The 19,918-nt window shown below is 38.8% G+C and overlaps 2 protein-coding genes across 8 annotated transcripts in view; one reads left to right on the forward strand and one right to left on the reverse strand.

Annotated features, from left to right (window-relative positions):
• The window catches only part of il1rapl1a (interleukin 1 receptor accessory protein-like 1a), a 217,717-nt gene extending 214,608 nt beyond the window's left edge, over window positions 1-3,109 (forward strand). For all 7 annotated transcript variants that reach the window (XM_028023150.1, XM_028023151.1, XM_028023149.1 and 4 more), the window contains one exon: window positions 833-3,109. In XM_028023150.1, the coding sequence (XP_027878951.1) occupies window positions 833-1,554 (722 nt within the window). In that variant the 3' untranslated portion in view covers window positions 1,555-3,109. The remainder of the gene's footprint in view (window positions 1-832) is intronic.
• A 7,252-nt stretch (window positions 3,110-10,361) lies between these two features.
• On the reverse strand, window positions 10,362-13,088 carry nr0b1 (nuclear receptor subfamily 0, group B, member 1). Its single transcript, XM_028023156.1, has 2 exons — window positions 10,785-13,088; window positions 10,362-10,629 (listed from the first exon to the last, which is right to left on the reverse strand). The coding sequence occupies exons 1-2, from the start codon at window positions 11,446-11,448 to the stop codon at window positions 10,388-10,390; spliced, it is 906 nt and encodes a 301-aa protein (XP_027878957.1). The 5' UTR covers window positions 11,449-13,088; the 3' UTR covers window positions 10,362-10,387.
• Window positions 13,089-19,918: the final 6,830 nt, after the last annotated feature.

A 19,918-nucleotide genomic window follows, 5' to 3' on the forward strand; every position in this document is an offset into this window, starting at 1 on the left:
TCTGCTCATTTTCAAATGGTTTGCAGTCTGAGCCATCCAAACTACTTTATTCATTTCAAAACCAGTGTTGATGGATGTTTTGGATGATTGTCCTGCGTCCAGTCGTGCCCAAGTCTCAACCATCTTACCTGTTGGTTTGTGTGTGGATGTAGTTGCTCTTCTTCCTGATGCCATCTGCTTTTCCAGTCTCTGTTTCTGATTTCTTTGATAAAGCAGGCTTATATTAGGGTTTTCAAATAATGTGTCCAAAGCCCATGCCTCATCCTGAATTAAATGCTATGGGCTTTATATGCCTAAAAACTCAGTATGTGCCAGAAAACCAACCAGGTAATATAAACTACCAGTTCTATCAAGAAGATTGATCAAAAGTTCAACCACAATTGTGCTATATGCTCATTAATAGTTTCAAAAAGTGAGTGATCAGGGTTAAATTTGAAAAGGTTCATTAACCAAATATAAGTGGAGGTGTTTTTATATATTTGAGCCAGTCTGTTTAAGCCTTTGTGGATGAGATAAAAACTTAACTTATGCACCATAAGTAGTTTAATAGATGCAGAAAATCTTTTTGAAAAAATGTTTTGTAGATTCATGTGTGTTTGTTTCAGTCTAATAGTCCAGTTATTTTCATGTCTTAATGACAGTTTTGAGTAAAAATTAAATTAGACTGAACAGGCAAAAAAGGTCAGCTGTCATCGTCTTGTCTTTGTGTATGTTCACCCACCACTAAGTTCTGTGGTTCTGGACTCTAGATTGGAAAGAATGAACTCTTAAAGCATCGTTTCTTTCTTTGAAATTTCTGTTCTCATTTGCCTTTCCCTCTTGTTTCATGCAGCGTACATAGAGGACGTTGCGCGTTGCGTAGACCAGAGCAAGCGCCTCATTATAGTTATGACACCCAACTACGTGGTGCGGCGAGGTTGGAGCATCTTCGAGCTAGAGACCCGACTGCGCAACATGCTGGTGAGTGGCGAGATCAAAGTCATCCTGATCGAGTGCGCCGAGCTGCGCGGCATCATGAACTACCAGGAAGTGGAGGCCCTCAAACACACCATCAAAACCCTCACTGTCATCAAGTGGCGGGGCCCCAAAAGCAACAAGCTCAACTCAAAGTTCTGGAAGCAGCTGCAGTACGAGATGCCCTTCAGGCGCACAGAGCCCATGCTCACGCACGAGCCGGCGCTGGACGTCAGTGAGCAGGGTCCCTTCGGGGAGCTGCAGACCGTCTCGGCCATCTCCATGGCGGCGGCCACTTCCACGGCCATGGCCACCGCCCATCCAGAGCTGCGCTCCTCGTTCCACAACACCTACCACACCACCATGAGGCAGAAACACTACTACCGCACCTACGAGTATGACATACCCCCGGGGGGTACCCTACCAGCTCTCTCGACTCTGGGGAACCAGCACACCTACTGCAACATCCCGTTAACACTGCTGAACGGGCAAAGGGCTCCGGGGAAGAGCCGAGAGCACAGCCTGGAAGAGGCTCACGCCAACAACGCCATGCTCCCGCTGCTGCCAAGAGAAACCAGCATCTCCAGTGTCATCTGGTAGTGACGAGCGGTCTCGACGTCAGCTTCGGGAAGACCAAGGTCACGGTCGGAGATGACGAGAACCAAAAGGAGAAGTTGGATCTGGAAATGGATCTGTTCAGGTCCAGGCATCATCACTGATGGAAAACACAGGTGTGGGGACGGTTTCCCCTGTCTTTGAAGAGGACCAGTCTCTTCTAATGAGCGATTTTATTTTCTATGTGGAAATGAAGAAAACATTTTAAAAAAAAACTTTTCTTTTTTTCTAAATGGACAAATAAAGTGCAGGAACTCCGCTTTAAGGAAGACAAACACAATTCCTACATCTTCACAAAAAGAAATGTGCATACATACAAACAAAAGGAAAACAGGGTCTGTACATATATTTGCATTTTATTAGTAGCATCAGTGTTTTCCTGTTTTGTTATTTAGTCTGTTTAATTCAACCATGTCTGTTGCCTTCTCTACTGTAGGACTTTGCTTTAAAAATGTTACACAAAGATGTATATTTTTTATTCTTTTCAGTTTTTTTATCTTACTTTTAACACGCTTGATTGGAAAGCCAGTATGTCATGTACTTGCGCTGTTGTGTTCTTTCTATTTGTTTTATCTTGTTTGTTTTAAATCATTCTGTAGTTTAAGCAAACTTTTTTTATGAAAGAAAAAAATACTTTTTGGAAGACCTGGACATCTTCAGGAGATGTGAAGAGCTGAAACCCGTTTTCGTTTGCCTGTACAAGGTGTATCTATTTTAAAACAGAACTCCTTTGGGGAAAAAAAATCATAGAATATGCAAAAAGACTGAAGAGCTGGCTAAAAACATCCGGCCGCGTGGGGCACAGATGAGAGAAGTGGTTGGAGAGAAGCGCCGGTCCCCTCCAATCAGACCGACAGACTGGCAGATCTCTTTCTGACGCTTCGTTTTTTGTTTTTTTTTGTTTTTTCTATCGAAACAAACAGCCTGGCTGTTTTAGACTGATAGAGATATGCCTCACCTTAAAAAGAAAATCTGTAGATTATTTAAAACAAAAAAAAAATTCTATTTTTATAACAGAAAAGAGTTTGCTTGAGAGGTCATACTTATTTGCATTTCATCTTTCATATAGAAAGGGGATCGATGTTTCGGCGTTCTGTTGGTTTTGTACTCTTGTGAAAGTGGTTTCTGATTCGCTGAGAGACAAGGCCGGTTTTTGAATCCCACCTGACGGATACACACCCTCTACTACTTCAGGTTCTAAAGAAACGGAAAAATACATTTCCAAATGTTTTCGTTTTTGATGCATCATTTTATTGCCATCTTGAAAATTCAGGTTTATTTGGTTCATAGAGATAGTTCACGATTTAATGAGAGAAAAGAAACCAGGTGTGTTTTGAAAGACTTTTTAAATATATTTGAAGGTGTGATTTTTAAGTATGCATAGCAAATAGATATGTATTCTATATATAATATAGATATTTATATAAATATATAAACACAATTTTCACTTGGAAAGAAATGTCTATCTTTATAGAAACACAATCATTATCCGTTGCCCTTACTTTCTCACTGCACATTAAAAGCATTGATTTCCTTTGAATGGTTTCCTTTTGTGTTCAGCTTTAGCTAATTGTTGCCAATAATTCATAACACCTATAATACCCCATTTTCAAACCTTACAGACAGAGTAAACGTTTTTCCTATAACTTGTGTTTACTTGCTGTGAGCGTAACTGCATTTAAATCAGTGAGGCTGCAGGAAAATGTGCCACATGGATTTATCATTTCACGTCTGTTCCTTCAACTGATCATTTGGTGATTAACACATACAACTCAATATACAAACAAAACATAAGGTTTATACATGTGAGGCAAGAACAACAAAGGCTTTTTATTCAAAACTGCAACTTATAGAAAAACAAAATGGTCTCTGTAGCAGCTCCCCAGCACTTGAATTAATCAGCCAGTCTCGACGGGTGAATTTAGCGGGTTTTTTATTTTTCTTTGATTCAGATCCACCATGATCACCTCAATCACCTCAGCCACCGTGAAAACTAAAACATATACAAATATTAGAATACAAACATAAACTTACACAAACAACAAAACAAAACGTACCTCGCTGCTTTCACTGGGGAACACCAAGTGTTGATTTCTTCATGCCAATCAACTTGACAGTTCAAGTCATTGATTGACACAATGATTCTACCAGCCTATATAGGGCCTGCCCTCATTACCTACGGCAGCCCGTGAGGTACATACAAAAACCCAAAACATTACAAAGTGTAAATACTATTAAACAAAACAAAAATGCTAATCAAAACAGACAAACATCCATAAACAATCTGCGACAAAAAATTCACTTTGAATAATTTACAATAAATACTCTACAAATATAAATTATTTGGGCAGTTCATTTTAAATAGTTTACTATCCTTTACAGTCTCTATGCTGATACTTTTCTAAGCTATGATGAGATGTTTTAAAATCAGGGATATCATGACCAGAACCATCTGATATTTAGTTATTCTTGAGTTATTCATACTTTATTGTGAGAGACTGTATTTGCTGTTGCTCCCTGTCTTTGTGTGCTATGTGACATGTTCTCTGCTGTGGAGGAAGGAGAGATGTTCAAAGAGCAGCCAAAACACCAGTCACATAAAGTAAATTCTTTAAGAAACATTTATGGAGCAGAAAAAACTAGTTTTTACACTATTAATTGTAACTGCACTAAGACATGCTACAAGCTAAATTATTACAGAATCGTCACAACATGCTAACATTACCGTAGCTCCAAGAAAATGTCAACAAAAGTCTTAAAAAAATGTTCAATGTTATTTTCACACAATTCCCTGAAACCAAACAAAATAATTTTACAAGGCAAATTATCAACATTGAATAAAAACAGAGTAAAAGCATTAGCTTAGCATTAAGCTAACTGAAAACGGCTGTCACCAGAGGAAAGGCAGGAGTTTAATGGAGTCAGATGTATTTAGAAGCAAATGATAAAGCTACAGACATGTGGCTTTATCACATGTTTGTGACAATGTTTATAGAACATTATAGCTTTTCTTAACTCTGTTGAAGCAACGTATTAAGAGTGTCCTGCAAAAACTCCTTTTGGGACAAAATATCTTTCACTATCGAGACAAATTGGAGATACTAAAACATCCTATACTTCAACAGTGAGTGGTTTAAGTGAGACAAGAACACAATTTTAATCTGAACCATGTAATGCTGATGAAAGTGGATTATTTTACTGCACCTTTGTGGAGTTGTAACGGAGCCCTGACTTGAATTTTTATCGATTTAAAAAAAGTAAATCCTGATCTGGAAATTCCTCATAAAACATAATTTAATTGTATCTCTCTGAACTAGTTTTTGATCTGCTCTAAAGCAGTTTGGGTCAAGGCCACTGCAATGCCTGATCTGCTTTTCTGACTGGTTTGAATCGTATTTTTTTCCTATTTGTGCTATTTGGTTCCCTGACAAGACAAAATCCCCTTCATATAAAAGACCTGTAAATAACGTCAGGAGATCTAAAATATGTTGCTGTAAATGGCACATTTACAGACCTACCAGTCAGAGCAAAAACGGATAAAATTTCAAAGGCTATTTTGACATCAGAAGTAGAAATTATATTGCTGTAAAAGAAAAGAAATGAGATGGAAAACTATATATGACATAAGAGGATGATTAATGATCACAACAAAAAATTGCAGCAGAAATACAGTACCGAAAACAACAAATGAGCACTATGTTCCTAAAAAGATATTAGATTATGAAAAGTAGGTATGACTGACTGTAACAAAACTGTGCCATGAATATATCCAGGAAACAGTCGTGCAAATCCAGACTGTTCCAAAAAAAAGGCATCTGTGTCTCAAAAGTACATATATGGCAATCAGGATTCCCTCTTACCTTGGATGCATATTGTCCTTGGGCAATACATCGAACCATAGGCTACATGCTTATTCTGTGCATCAATGTATGGACGTTTTTGTGCTTGAGTGTGTGAATGGGTGATTGTAACTCAGTGTAAAAGCTGTTTGAGTGGTTGGAAAAATTAGAAAAATGGTATGTAAATGCAGTCCATTTACCCAGACAAGAACAAAATTAAATTTCAGTGTTTAAGAATGAAAGCACTAATACATTTCAGACAAGGGCAAACATTAACAATTACAAAAGGCTGTGTTAAATGACCAAAGAGAAGCAAAAAGTGCAGCAGGAAAGTTTCCAAATGACCACAAAAGACTCAAAATGAGGAAAGAAACATCATTACTACAGTCTTATTTTAAATTACAATAGATTGTTAAAATACAAAGTACACCAACTACAGTCCCAATCCCAAATGTTTGCATTTTGTCATCTGTTAAAAGACAAGAGTCATTATATATTAGAGGCAGAAAATTTTACATTTCTGAAAGTATAAAACTGAAATAAACCACAATCTGTCTTTGTCTGAAAGTACTTTTATATTACTGTACATGTCACTAGTTTAAACAAAATGGAAAATACCCCTCTAAAACACAATGACTAAATATCGGTGATTTTGTTGTCTACAAAAGCAGAGCATGATTTCCTACTATTGTAGAACATACTTTTGGATGTTGGAAAACAACTTACAATCGCACGGTTTGAGATGCACGACCAAAATGAAGCAGATCTTACTGTATCTACCAGAATATTGCCAATATTTTTTATTTTCAAAGCTGTTTTTTGTCACTGTGGAGATACAGAAAGAGATTGGACTTGCCATAGAGCACTTTTAAATCTCTGGGTAGGGTGCTGGTTATTTAAGTCGCCAATGTACTCTCTTCTACACAACATTATCATAGATTTCTCTTCACTGGACAAATCATCAAATAAATCACCTTATGACCTCAAAACTGGAGACATTACTATCACAAATTTTGCTTTGGGTGGGCATTGTGTTTGGCATAAACACTGACTCAAATAGCAAGCTTGAAAAATAAACAGCACTTTCCCTTTGATCATTTTTGTATTTATATGTCAAGTATTAATGACTGAACCTTGGAATGTTGTGAAATTATCACATAACGATGACAAGATCCCAAAAAGGTTGGAAAGGGGGTGAAGGTTTTGTATATTTCCTGTTGTGTGTTGGTACCTTTAAATATCCATTTCCCTCTCACCGCAGCTTTAGTGTCCAAACACAAAGAGGAAATGTGCTGATGGAAGAGAGATTTTGTCTTTAAGGTCTAATTCGAAACATTATGGCGTTGGCTGCTAACAGCTGATGAGTAAGTGCTGCCAAACACTGCCATCTCCTGGGAGTAAACACTAACTACAAGCGTTTGTATTTGAAAGCTCAAAAAGGAGCTGAGAACAGATTCACTGATATCTGGCAACCCCAGGAGAAAACAGAAAGAAAAAATAACTGGGTCAGAGGGAAAAAAAAGAGGAAAACGGAAAACAGGGTAAAATACACAGAGAAGGAAACTGGGTTGAAGGCAGAGTTTGTCAGTTAAAGCAAGACTGAGCAGTGGAAATGCACAAACAAATCTGTCGTGCTAAAAATCTAGAATTAACCATTTTTATAGATATAGAAGGTCTGCACACATGCAAATATTGTCAAGAGCAAGACAGGGTGGTGGCTGTTGCCAGTTCGCCGCTTCCTGCCAGACATCTGGAGCTTTATTAGCCGTCACAGGATTAATAGACTCTTTATTACCCAGAGCAATTAAGGAGTTAATTGCTGATAAAATAGGGCCCATTGAGAACGAACATGCAAAGAAGATAGATATGAACAAGAACATAATCAAAGCAAAGCAGACGGCGGCATATGTGCAAATGTCTGTGTGTGTCTGACTGTGTGTGTTTGTGGGTGAGTGTGTTGCCAGTTTATGAATCTCTTGATTTTTTTTTTCCTCTCCATCTCTGTTATTCTGCAATGCCTTGTAAGACCACCAGGAGGTACGTGAGAGTTATTCGCATGAACTTCAAACAGAACTTAAATCCCAGTTTATCACTGACATCACCTTCCTTCCTTTGAAGGTTGCATTCAGTTTTGATTGAGCGCATGCCTCTGTGAGAAGGAATAGAACACACACACACAAGGACAAAGCTCCTGCAGTTCTGATGGATGCTTAGAAAACTGGACTGCAGTCGCAAACGTCTGTTTGGAGAGCAGCAGAAACATAAAGACAAAATGCAGCCATGGCAGGCGATTATATTTTTTATGTTGTTAAAACAACTATTTTGTTAAACCTGGAAGTTTCTGTAGGAAAACAAAAATCAGTAAATGTCCCCTGTAATAGGTTTCTGCCTGAAACGCCTTCAGATGTATGATTGTTCAGAGATAAGTATGATTTTCTAAGTTTACATACTCCTGTTAAACTAGCTGCCATGCAAAAAAATATGACATTGACAGATAATTTCACATTTTTCATCTCTAAAAACACAACACAATCCAACCAAGCAAACAAATATCTGCTGGGGAAAATGTAAAATAAGGATGCAATAATCTTGTTGCATAAGTGTGCAAAACCTTTAAGCCAAGACTTTGTTCAAACTGCTTTTAATTCAATTCTTCTTGATTTCTCATCTGCCATCAAACACCGTGAATCTAAGTAATAACAAAGATCAGTCACCTTTTCCAATTAAATTTTCATTGTGTCTGATTATTTGCATCTTTGAGCCAATGCCTCAATTTCCAGAAAAGTTGCAAAGGATCAAAAATGATCGTACTGTAAAAGGATATCAGTCAGGAGCAAAGAACAAAACAATCTCCAGGATGTTATTTCATACATATGAAATGAACAGAGATTTAACGCTATTCACATTATAAGAGCTCAATGTTATGTTCAAAATGTGGAAAAAGTCTGAACTTATTAAAATTCTACCCCAGTACTCGAAAATGAAAACTGGCCCTGTCATGTTGATGGATCTGTCCATATACATTAGATATTATACTTGCCTATAAAAATTCAACAGTAGTTTTAACTTGTGTCAAAATAGGTTAATTATAAAACCACTTTAGATTGCACACTTTTAGATATGTATGTGCATATATATATATATATATACACAAACAGATACACCGCAAGACGAAACGCATACATGCAGTCCAACAAACACTTGTTAAGCTCTTGATTGCTGCTATTGAGCTGAAACCGATGGAAATGATTTCTCTCTTGAGGTCAACCTGGAGAGACGACGCTATTTTATGGTTTGTTCGTTCTCTGGCCTAGATATATAAAAAAAAAATCTTCTTTAACTTTGTGTCGATCGCAGAAGGTGCCTGACATCTGTCTGTTCTTTGCTCTACTTCCCGTTTCTTTCTCTTTATTTAGTTGCTGTAGCAGAAGGAGCGAGACGAGAATTGCTCAAACGTCTGATCTGAAGAGTCTGTGCTTCTCTTTCCACTTTCTTCAATGGAATACTCTAAGATTAATACAACTCAAATGAACTATTATGTGTTAAAATGAAAAAACATATTTTTATTTAAACAAATTTAATGTCTCACTTTATTCACTGGGAGAGGCAAAACAATAATACTCTACTGCAGAAAACAGATAAAGTCAGAAAGATTGGTATATTTTTATTTTCTTTTTACATTTGATGCTTCATTTTAGTAAATCATAACTTTTATTAGATTTGCTTTTTTTTCTTTTAGGTTGAACACTGTAAAAATCCTTATCCTTTGAGAAGATTTTGAAAGTATACCATACCTAGTTTTCTCTATCTAAATAAAAACCATGACACAAATAACAAAACAGATACTCCCTAAAACATACAGTCGTACAAATGTACGACACCCATTAAATATTCAGTTCTTTAATAAAAAAAACTTCATGTATAAATGTCTTGATTTTCTCAATCTTGTTTTTGAAGCGTGGGGAATCAGGACTTTCTATTTTTTCTTAATTCTCAGCAAATCTATGGTGGACTTACTTGTATGTTTTGGATCATTGTTTTGTGGAGGGGTCCACTTATCCTTCAACTTCAGTTTCTCAAGTATCCTCTGATGTATGGTAGCCTTAATGGTAGAGGCTGCAATCATGATGATGTCTTATGAAACATTTGCAAACCATCTCCTCGATGAGTCAAAGTTGGTATGAAGTTCCCTTCTTCTAATGCTCTATTTAGTTTATGAGGAAAATCTTCTTTGCTCTGTAATCTGGATAACTAAAGACTAGACTCATCTGTCCAAAGAAAAACAAATTTCCACAAGTGCTGGTGCTTCAACATTTTCACCAATCAGGATGTGCGTATGGGAACCGAAATGCACGTGGTGCTCTTTTGCCCTCTGGTGGACTTACTTGACATTTCACCCAAAATGTTTTCTAGTCCACAGCTCAGCTGATCAGCCAACACGTTCTCACTCAGCTGATGTGACAGTGGCATGTCTTCATCAGTCTCTGCAGTGACCTGAAGCTGACATGAAACATTGTGACTCTGATTGTTCAGTGTGATGTCATACAAACCTATCATCTTACGTTATCTCCTGCATAAGAAAGCACACTTTATCCAGCTGAAAGTGTGTCAGTCTTGAGAGACCAGAAAGTCACACACACAAGGTAATGTGGTAATGTTTTTTATTATTATTTTAGAAAAATAGTTTTTATATATATATAAAACAAATAAGTTATGAATTCCAGCAGCTGCTTTAAGTTTCCTTTGTAATGACATTTCTCCGCATCAACATTCTCTGTCGCCATCATTCTCACATGCACACACACACACATAGACACACACACACACACGTGTTCTTACTTGACACAGGTCAGTTATCACAGTCCTTCAGTTGTTATGCATTGTTACCAGTCCATATCTGCTTCACCAACCACACAATACAAGTTCAGAGCATCTCTTTTTTTTTTTTTTTTTGTCTGGATTCATCCTTGCTCTGTGACCTACTTTCCGTAGAACATCTCCATGAGAACCTCCTCGATGTTCACCGCCCCGATTACGGGTCTGAAGAAGAGCTGTGCCACCACCAGCGGGCTGATGGCCCGCAGCATGGACAGGGCGATGAGCAGCTTGGCAAAGCGCATCGAGTCGTCGCGGTGGATCATCCGGACGTGCTCGTTGAGAGCCTGGTGCGCCTCCCGGCGCAGCGCCTGGATGTAGTGGAGGCAGCGCAGACCTTCCAGATCTGAGAGAAGAAGAGAGAAAAGTTTAGTTTTCAAACGCAGACCACTCCGGGTTAATCTCATCAGTGTTTCGATCGACCGAATCAGCTTTCTTATACTATTACAGTCGGTTTTGCAGATTTTATTCCATGCAAACTGATTAAAAGCTCCGATTTACCTGGATTAAAGAGCACAGCTCCCTTGAGATACGCGTACTCCTTCGTGCTGATATCCACGCTCCAGCACTTCTTCAGGAAGGCTTTGATCGCCTCGATGTCCACCACGGACACCCCGACTGCCACCCTGGTCTGACCGGCCAGGATCTCGCTCTGCCGGTCCGGCACACCTGTGAGGATGCGCTGCAGCATGCTGGGCTCCACGGTCTCCGTCGTCTCAAAGTCCACCCGATCCTGCGCAAGCCCCAGCACCAGCAGCGGAGCCCAGCCGCTCCGGATCAGCATCAGCTGGTCGTCCTCCGGCAACTCGCGGAAGCAGGGGACGTTTTTCACAAAGCGCAGCGTCTTCACCAGCACCGCCGACGCGGCTTTGCACGTCACCTGCGGGGAGCTCAGCACGCCCCGGCGGCGTGTGGATCCGCAGGAGCATGCCTGCTGCCGGAGCTCCTGCAGCGAGCCCGGCCCGGAGGAGGAAGAGGAAGAGCAGGAGGAGGAGGAGCCCTTGAGGAGTAGATGCTGCAGGGTTTGATGTTGGGAATGCTGCTGTTGGTGTTGTTGTGGCTCCTCGGTGGTCACAAGGCTATCGCTCTTCAGAATGCTGTAGAGAATGCTGCTGTTGTTTCGGGCGCTGGCACTCCGACAGCGACAGCCCTCCAGCGTGGCCATGACCGCTGGCCGCTCTACATGGGCCGGAGCTGCCGCTTTGAAGCGCAGGGGGTCAGTGACAGAGGTAGCTGATTCCTTACCCCCTGATAGCCCCGAGTGAAGGGCAGCCTGTTTATATTAGCTCCCGTCTGTCCCCGCACTTTGAGAGATTGTTCAGAATTGCTGCATATTTCCACCTCCACCGGCTTATGCACCTCCTCTCTCCCCCCCCCCCCCCCCCCCCCTCTCTCTCTCTCTCTCTCTTTCTCTCTCTCTTTCTCTCTCTCTCTACAGCTTTCACAGATACAGCCTAGTCAGAAATAGGGGGGCAAAAATAAAAACCATTTGATTTTTTTGTGAAAAAAAATAAAAATAATTACTGTTTACAAATTTAATTGCATCTCTCTGCTCAAAGGTAAAGGAAAGGAAAGTTCACGAAACACAAAATGTGACCTCAAAGTTTCGGCCTTTCTGTCACAACTTATCTTTCATTTTGAAAGACCAAACGTTGATAAAATTGTTTGAACACTTTTCAATGAAATTGAGGATGAAAGAAAGATTGAGAAAGATAATATGTGTGTGGAGGGAGGGGGGGCGGGGCGGTGTCCATATATTCATATAACGGAGGTATGAAGTTTTATGATTTTTAAAATTGACTCCACCTGACTAGTCAGAAAATGTTTTAAAAAATCCACTCTTTATCCAATCAAACTTATCACGCTGACGTTCTGCCATGTAATAACGCTGTTCAGTGTGGAAGTTGCGACTATAAAGCAAAACCTAAAAAGCTGTGTTACCACAACTGGAACCTTGTTCATGACTCATATTTTTTTTTTTTCCGGACCATATTTTTACCCCGGTGTTTCTACTGTATCATGACTCCGGGTCAAATTATGTCAAAAAGGTTCTTATGGAGAGTACGTATTCTTTAGCTGTACTTATGAGGTTCTGTGATCTCACTAGCTGACAACTCCCAGCATTTTCTCTCATTCATCTTTAATTCCTCCTGTTATCTGTTAACTTTAATTTTTAAACTGGAGTGACTATGTATCTGCTATGCTTACGTGCATAGTAAATATGCATTCCTTCGCAAATATAGCATTTATTTTCAATCACTTGTGCCGACTATCGTAGTGTTTTAAATAAATAAAATTGAAATAAGTTCATAAAATCAGCTAGTGGAAATAATAATATAATCAATTGGATTAGGTCTAGAGTTCATTTTCAGAACCAGAGGGTGAGGAAGTAATGCCCTCATTAAAGCCATTTCAGTGTTTATGTCCTGAAGCGTAAATAACAGTGTCCATGATTGTGCAACGAAAGACAACAAAAGATTGTAAGTTTGCAAGAAACAGAAACACTGCTGCTGCTGTTCTTATGTTTTTTTGGTTAATGCTTCGTTGGGTTGCATCTTAGAGGCTTTACCTGTTATACATTTTGTAAATGATTGCAAGCATCCTCTGACTTAGAAGGGATATTAATTGAGTTTCAAATCGCTTCCAGTGTGACATGATCAAAAGTTATAGGAACATTGCTGTAAAAGTTGAAATCTTATTACAGTTGCAGTTGTTTATCCATAAGTTGAAACATGTATTTAATTTGACCGAAATTGGTTATGTTTATTTGTATAGAGAGAATACTCCATCCGAAAAAAAACTTTTCAATAGTTGATCAATATTATAAATGTATTATTACTATCAATTAGCTTAAAGTCAAAAATGTAATTTTGACAACTGGAACTTCTTTCCTTTCTCACTGACATAAAATCCAATTTCCAAAATGTTTGGTGTGACTTTGCTCATCTTTATATATATATATATATATATATATATATATATATATATATATATAAATTACTTTTTCTCTTTCAGGTTTAGTCATTAATTATTTGTATTTTATGGAGCGTGTGCATGAAGCTATAACAACCCTTCTTACATTTCATTGTTGTTTATCATCGTAATACAAATGTATGCACGCATTTATGAGAATCATCTGCAGAGGTAAATATGTCCACCTGGTTTCTAAACTTGTTAAGCGTCACTGTTGTCATTCTTTCTGTGTGGTTACTAGTTGGCATGGTTGGTAGGGAAAGCGGTTCTAACTTTGAGAGGAAAGGTTCAGACAACAGCAAACATGGCAACGATGGAAAAAAAATATTTTTCTTAATATTCTCAGAAAGAATAAACATGAAGACTAGAGCAGGCACCGCAGTATATTTACTAGTCTCTGTTGCAATTAAACACAGATACAGATTCCTGTAGTTGTCTTCATCTTCTTCTTTGATTGTACTTGTACTGGGACGCGAGGTTTACTGCGCCACAGCGCCCCTCTCAATTGCTAGCGGTACTGCTCTGTTTGCTACGTTTGGATATGCACTTGCAAGCAAAAATATGTCTTTATATTTAACTTTGAGTATAAATAGGCCTTTAACATCTTTTCACACAATTCATGCCCAGGATAAAAGGGAAAGTTCTGGGATACGGAAGAGCTCGACTTCAGCTGGTCCTGATGCTGCCTGGCACTGGACCTCAGTTTGTTGGTTCCTTAGGGACAGTTTGACCAGCTTTGTCAAACTGGTGAAGGACGAACTGAACTGGAGCTGACTTCAGCAGACAAGAAGGTTGAACAGAGTACAGCAAACTTGCTCCGTTCTTTCTTTTTGAGCTTTCAACATCTGTCTCTCTGAGACAAAAATCTACCTTTTCTATTTACATGGGGACACTCCTTAGCCAGGCTAATTGTGCTTCTCAGTGCTGTAAAATGTTTAGCTTCATAAAGGTAGATCTACAAAAAAATAAGTTGAACAACTAATTAGAATTTATACTGAAAAATCAATATAGCATTTCATAATCTTCACAGAAATAAAAAAGCTGATCAAAATTGTCTACTGCTCTCAATTTGGTTCATCTCTGTGCAGTCCTGTTTATCAGACTGGAACCAATAAAAAAAAAAAAAAAAACATAGACCATGGTTGGATATGAAGGAATAATTATTTAAGGGACAATTTATATGATTTTCTATAAGAAAGAAGTAGGAAGAGCTGAGCTGTGAAGGCCAGCCCCCATCCTTGACTCGGACACGGTGATATTGATTTAACCGTGAAAACTGGCGCTTGTGAATTATGATGTCATGACTCAGTGCTCCGCTTGCCTCTGTCACCGAAGGAGGATGAAGAGGAGCGGGGTTGGAGGAAGGAGGAAGGAGACGCAGGAAGACAAGTTAGGGTGAAGCAGATAAATTTAAGTTTTATCTTAATTGCTCCTAAGAGGGATTACAGGTCTGAGAGGAGGAGGAAGAGGTGAATCCAGAGGGTTTGTGGAGGAGTTTAAGAAGCAGGCACCAACAGCGAAAGTATCTGGAAGCAAATGCTAAAGTTTGGAACAGATGTCCTGTCTTGCTGTGTTGAGCGGGCCACGTCAGACTCATCCTCGTACTGTCACGTAAGACTCTCCATAGAAGGTTTTCTTTGCCATTGAGCACATTTCTACTTTCATGAAAGAGCATTAAGTACAACTTCAGTGTCTCTTGCTCTGTTGCTTTGAAGGACACAGTTATGAATACAGACAAGATGAAAAACTTTTGCTGTAGCACTGCAACATTGTTCAGAGGCCAAATGTCTTTGTATTGATTTAGCTGAGAGAAGGGAAAAAAAGGGAGAGATTTTTCACATGTTTATATCAAGGACACTGTGGGATAAACAGCCTTCACTCAGCTAGTCTCTTCTCCTGCTCAAGGCCCAGCCTGCACAGGTTATAAAAATCTTTCCGTCTCAAGGAGAGATTACATTATGTCTTGTTGCAAAAGCACAGAGCTGAAGAGACAGCACTCTGTCACCCTTTGTCTCTCTTTGTTTCTCCCTTTGTTCCGCTCTTGGCTCCTTCTTTTATTTTGCTGTTTATTTATTGGATTTGTGCAAGAGATTTTTTTTTTTTTAATCTTTGTTCTGTTCCACCATCTTTACTTCAGACAGGGTGGATGGAGTCTGTATTAAGTCAACTCTCACTTATCCACAGCACACAGTGTGCAACCAAAGTCCATTTGATTGTGCAGGAAAAAATTTCAGCAATGCAACTGAGATATTAAAATGTTTGGCGGTAAACTCATTCCCTAAATAACAGTAAAAAAAAATTAAAGCAGACTTTTACCTGTGATTACAGCAGTATGCACAGGTAAAGATGTGGGAAGGATATTGAAGAAAAAAAGTTAATTCATTTGTTGAGCCAAAATCTCAATGCTTCTCAGAGGGAGTCATGAATAAACATTTGGTTTTGCCCATTGACAAATTCAGCTCTGTGATTAAAAACAGTCTGAAATGTTCATGTAGCTGTTTCCATATATTATCTTTCTGAAAACCTAATCTGAAATTGGCTTAGGTTTATTTTAAATGCATTGGACGCAGACGCAGAACAAAAATTGAAAAAGAGAACAAAGAGAGGAGGAGAAGTGGGGGAAAAAGTTAAAAAGTAAAGACGGAGGGCGTGGCGTAGGGGTTGGCGCGACCCATGTTTGGAGGCCTTGGGTCCTCGGCGCGGCAGTCGTGGGTTCGACTCCCGGACCCGACGATATTTGTCGCATGTCTTCCCCACTCTCCTTCCCCGTTTCCTGTCAGCCCGCTGTCATATATAAGGGACACTGGAGCCCACAAAGGACCCCCTGGAGGGGTAAAAAAAAAAAAAAAAGGATAGACGGAGATAAGAATGCAGCAGAGGAAGAAGGATAAAGACATAAAAACAATACAAGAAAACACCCTTGAAGTTCTAAACCTGCAGAAAGACAGACTGAGAAACCACAGGAACAAACAACATATACATTTTAGTTGCTCCGCAGGACAAAACCAAAGGCCAAAGGTTTTGGTCAAAACACTGTAAAAATGTTCTAACGCGAGATTGTATATTTTTTTCTTTGAAAATATAAGAATTCAACAAACAGTTTTTATGCTTATCAGTCATTTTCATAATATAAACAAGACAGAAATCCTCTAACCATTGTGTGAGTGCGCTCTCAAATATAACATCATCAGGTCATTCTGGCCACTGGTTAATTTATGAAAGAGACCCAGAGATTGTGAAGTTGTTCTCTTTATTCTTCAGGGCGTCCAAAATGTTGAAAGTTTTAAATCTCTGTTTTCATGGCTTCAATGTACTTTGCCCAACTGAGTTAGTTTGAAATCCCCTTTGAAAGGCCTGCACTTCAATAAAAAGTGCGCTGATAAATGATGTCATAATGCATTTTATTTGATCCAAATCTACGGGATGAGAACTCTAATGAAAAATAAAATATCTAATAAGCCTCTTCTTTCCCCCCACCCCCTCTTTCCTACCATTTTAGTGTATTAACAGGTCAAATTTCTTTGATACACAGCAGACTCTCTATCTGGCCTGGTGCCTGCCCAGTTTACCAAAGCTCTCACTTCCCCATCACATACAATAAACCCCCAAAGCGTTACAGAGGCCCGTTAAAATGGCAAGTTTTTGAGACATAAAAAAAGCGAGACCATTATAAATTATTTTATAGCTTTTCTCACCATTAATTTTACAGAATTTTAAAAATATATGTAATTGTGGCTGTGAAAAATTCAAAAGTCAAAAAGGCGTAGCAATCTCTTTGCATTAGAGTATTCAATCTTTATTACATTGCTCATGTTTTAACACTTTGTACCTTTCGATTCAATTAGATCAGTCATCCTCACTTATTGGGGATCTAATCAATCAGAAATTAGGGTAATCTCTCTGAGAATTTTTACTATTTGCTTATGTATGTCTTTTGTGTAAAGCTGTAGTTTTCTGAAAGATTACAAAGGATAAAAAAGATCTCATTGTTCAAATATATGTCAGGAAAATATTAGTGAAGCTATCCATCAACATCTGAATAAAATCAGTAATGGTGTCACTATTAAAAAAAAAAAGAAAACAAAATTTTTTTTTTCCCACAAAACCATATTTAAAGAACAATAGAACATGGCGGTGGCAGATTCATGCTGTGGGGTTTTCTTTTTACCTGTGGAAGTGGGATTTTTGTCAAGATGGATGAAACTTTTAACACTTACACGAGTCAGTTTTAAGTGAAACCTTGCAGGTGTCGTTTCTCATGGCTTCATCGGAGGGAAATTAGTATGTTAGAAAGAACCAGTCAGAGTTCAGAACTCAATCTAACCTGTCTGTAGGGTCACTTTAAAGGGATGTAGACAAGAGATGTGCTTGTCTCTTGTCTCTTGTTTACAAGAGACAAGATCTCTTTCCAGATCTATCAGAATCTGATAGATCTGGAAAGCCTTCATTAGACAGAGCAAGAGAAGCTTGCCACACTGAAATGTGACATGTTAAAAGACACCAAATAAAGATAGAATCTCAAAATTAATTCAAAAAGGTGCTTAAACAGAGTATTAGTTTATGCCATTAATAAGGTAAAATACTTAGCTAATATGCTAATAATTTTCCTGCTATTTTTTTTTTTTTAGAAATAAAGTTCTTCCTTCTCAGGCACTCCACCAGTGGTGTGTTATTTAACGTCTGCACATGCCGTGCAAAAATATATATGATGAGATCCAAAGATATAAAGCAGCTGGTATTTGAATGCACACCCACAAGCACCCACTTGTCTGCTGTCATCAGTGCTTCTTAAACAACTGCAGTTACAGCGGCACCCAGACAGTCCGAGTCAGACGGCATTAGCTGTGCTGCAGTTTTGTGTCTAGCAGTGAAATTTAGAACAAGGTCAGAACCGAGGAGGATATTTACTCAGACGGGGGGCATGGGAAAGTGAGAGTGACATACAGGGATTACATTGCAAGGGAATGCTAAATGATATGTAGATGAAAGTGCTTTTCCACCCCCCGTTCTGGGCTTTTTTTGTGTGTGTGTTCAAATGTTCTAACGAGAAAGTAAACTGTTAGGCAAAAATGAAAATATATTCAAAAAGAAAAAAGAAAAATTCAGTCTCCTGAACCCTTATCCTTCCTCCTCAACCAGCCCGTTTAAAGACAAAGGGAGCTATTCAGTAACTCTTTTTATCACTGTACAACTGATACAAAATATACAAAAAAAGAAATGTGCCAGTTGCTGGTGTAAACACGCAGAAGGTTTTAGTGGATGACTGGTGCTGTGTGCTTTTGCATCAGCGAGCACTTTCTGGGTTTTTTTTTTTTTTTTTGCACTTTCTGAAGGCTGATCAGGCAAATGAAACCCCGAGGTTGCCGTGACCTAACACTACAGCTCTTTGGCACATTCGGACTCCTCGGCCTTGAAACCCATTCGGGGAGAAAAACACAAGTCTTTTCTGTCTGTCTTTTTTTTTTTTTACAAAACACTTGGAGCTCAGACACCCACAGACAGGTCTCAGAAACTTAGGAGGACAACTTTGTATGATTCAAGGCTTCACATTAAATGGCTTCCCTGGAAAAGTCTCGTACTGCATTGTTTGTTGATTTGTTGGGCACTCTTCTGGCGGTTGCCATAGTGACTGCCTCCATTTTCTCTCTGTGGCTGCTCACATCAAGGACTGTGTCCTTGTCTCCATAATAGTTACAAATTGAATACTGCACTTTCCAAGGACTCATGTCACCAACTTACACCAAAGTGAAAGTTTATGCGTATGCTCGCCTGTGTTTGTGTGTCTTGAAGGGCAACAGAAAACAAGCTCACTTCGCTGCAAAATGTGTAGGATGCATGAGAGGGAAAGTGCTTTTGAATGTTCTCCTTTCATAGATCAGAAGAAATAAAAGAACAAATGCAAACATCACCTGCAACACAGTGGAAAAATGGAGCAAAGTGCATGAAAGACAGAAACAAGGAAGCGTTCGAGAATAACGTGAGGGAGGAACTGATGTGACCCCACACTAACACAAATACTGGTAAAATACATGTGATTTATTTTCGTAAAAAGCACAATGTTTTATATAGATTATGTTCACATGTTCATCAAAGCTGATTTGCCAGTGCTTTGCAGCATCTTTTAAATGAAAATCAAAGTTCGTGCAGAACAAACAAAAGTAAAACGTGCTGCCATCAGCCGTAACGTTGGTGTAAAATGAGTCAGTTCATAGCAGAAAAAGACTAAGTTAGCTCTGTCAGCGTTTGAGTCACCAGATGTGGGATAAACATTCAAAATGATGGTCAACAGATTCCAGTTAAATAATATTGTGCAGATTTTTGTTTCTCTGTGTGAAGTATTGGGGTTGTCTGATGGGGTTTGTCTCTACCAGATTTGTACAGAAACTTTTTCCCATCTTTGTTTGCAAAATAGTTTGCGCTCAGTGATGGAGACTGTCTGTGAACATCAGTCTGAAGGTATTTACACCGTATATGAACTGGACTTTAACAGAGCCATTTTAACATGTGAACATGTTTTGACCTAAACCACTCCTTTATAGCTCTGGTTATTTGATAGTCACAGTAAAACAATAATTGGACTAAAAGATGACTTTTGTTAAGACTGATCTAAAGACATAAATATGTGAAATTTCATTTGGGTTCCTGTTTCGAATCTTTTAATT

The sequence above is a fragment of the Xiphophorus couchianus genome, chromosome 7 (genome assembly GCF_001444195.1).
Source record: "Xiphophorus couchianus chromosome 7, X_couchianus-1.0, whole genome shotgun sequence".
In the NCBI taxonomy this organism is placed as follows: Eukaryota; Metazoa; Chordata; class Actinopteri; order Cyprinodontiformes; family Poeciliidae; genus Xiphophorus; species Xiphophorus couchianus.

Coding starts and splice junctions, on each gene's coding strand:
- nr0b1 (XM_028023156.1), bottom strand. CDS start 11,448: ATGGCCACGCTGGAGGGCTGTCGCTGTCGGAGTGCCAGCGCCCGAAAC. Junction 10,630..10,784: donor AGCTGTGCTCTTTAATCCAG/GTAAATCGGAGC, acceptor TTCTTCTCTCAG/ATCTGGAAGGTCTGCGCTGC.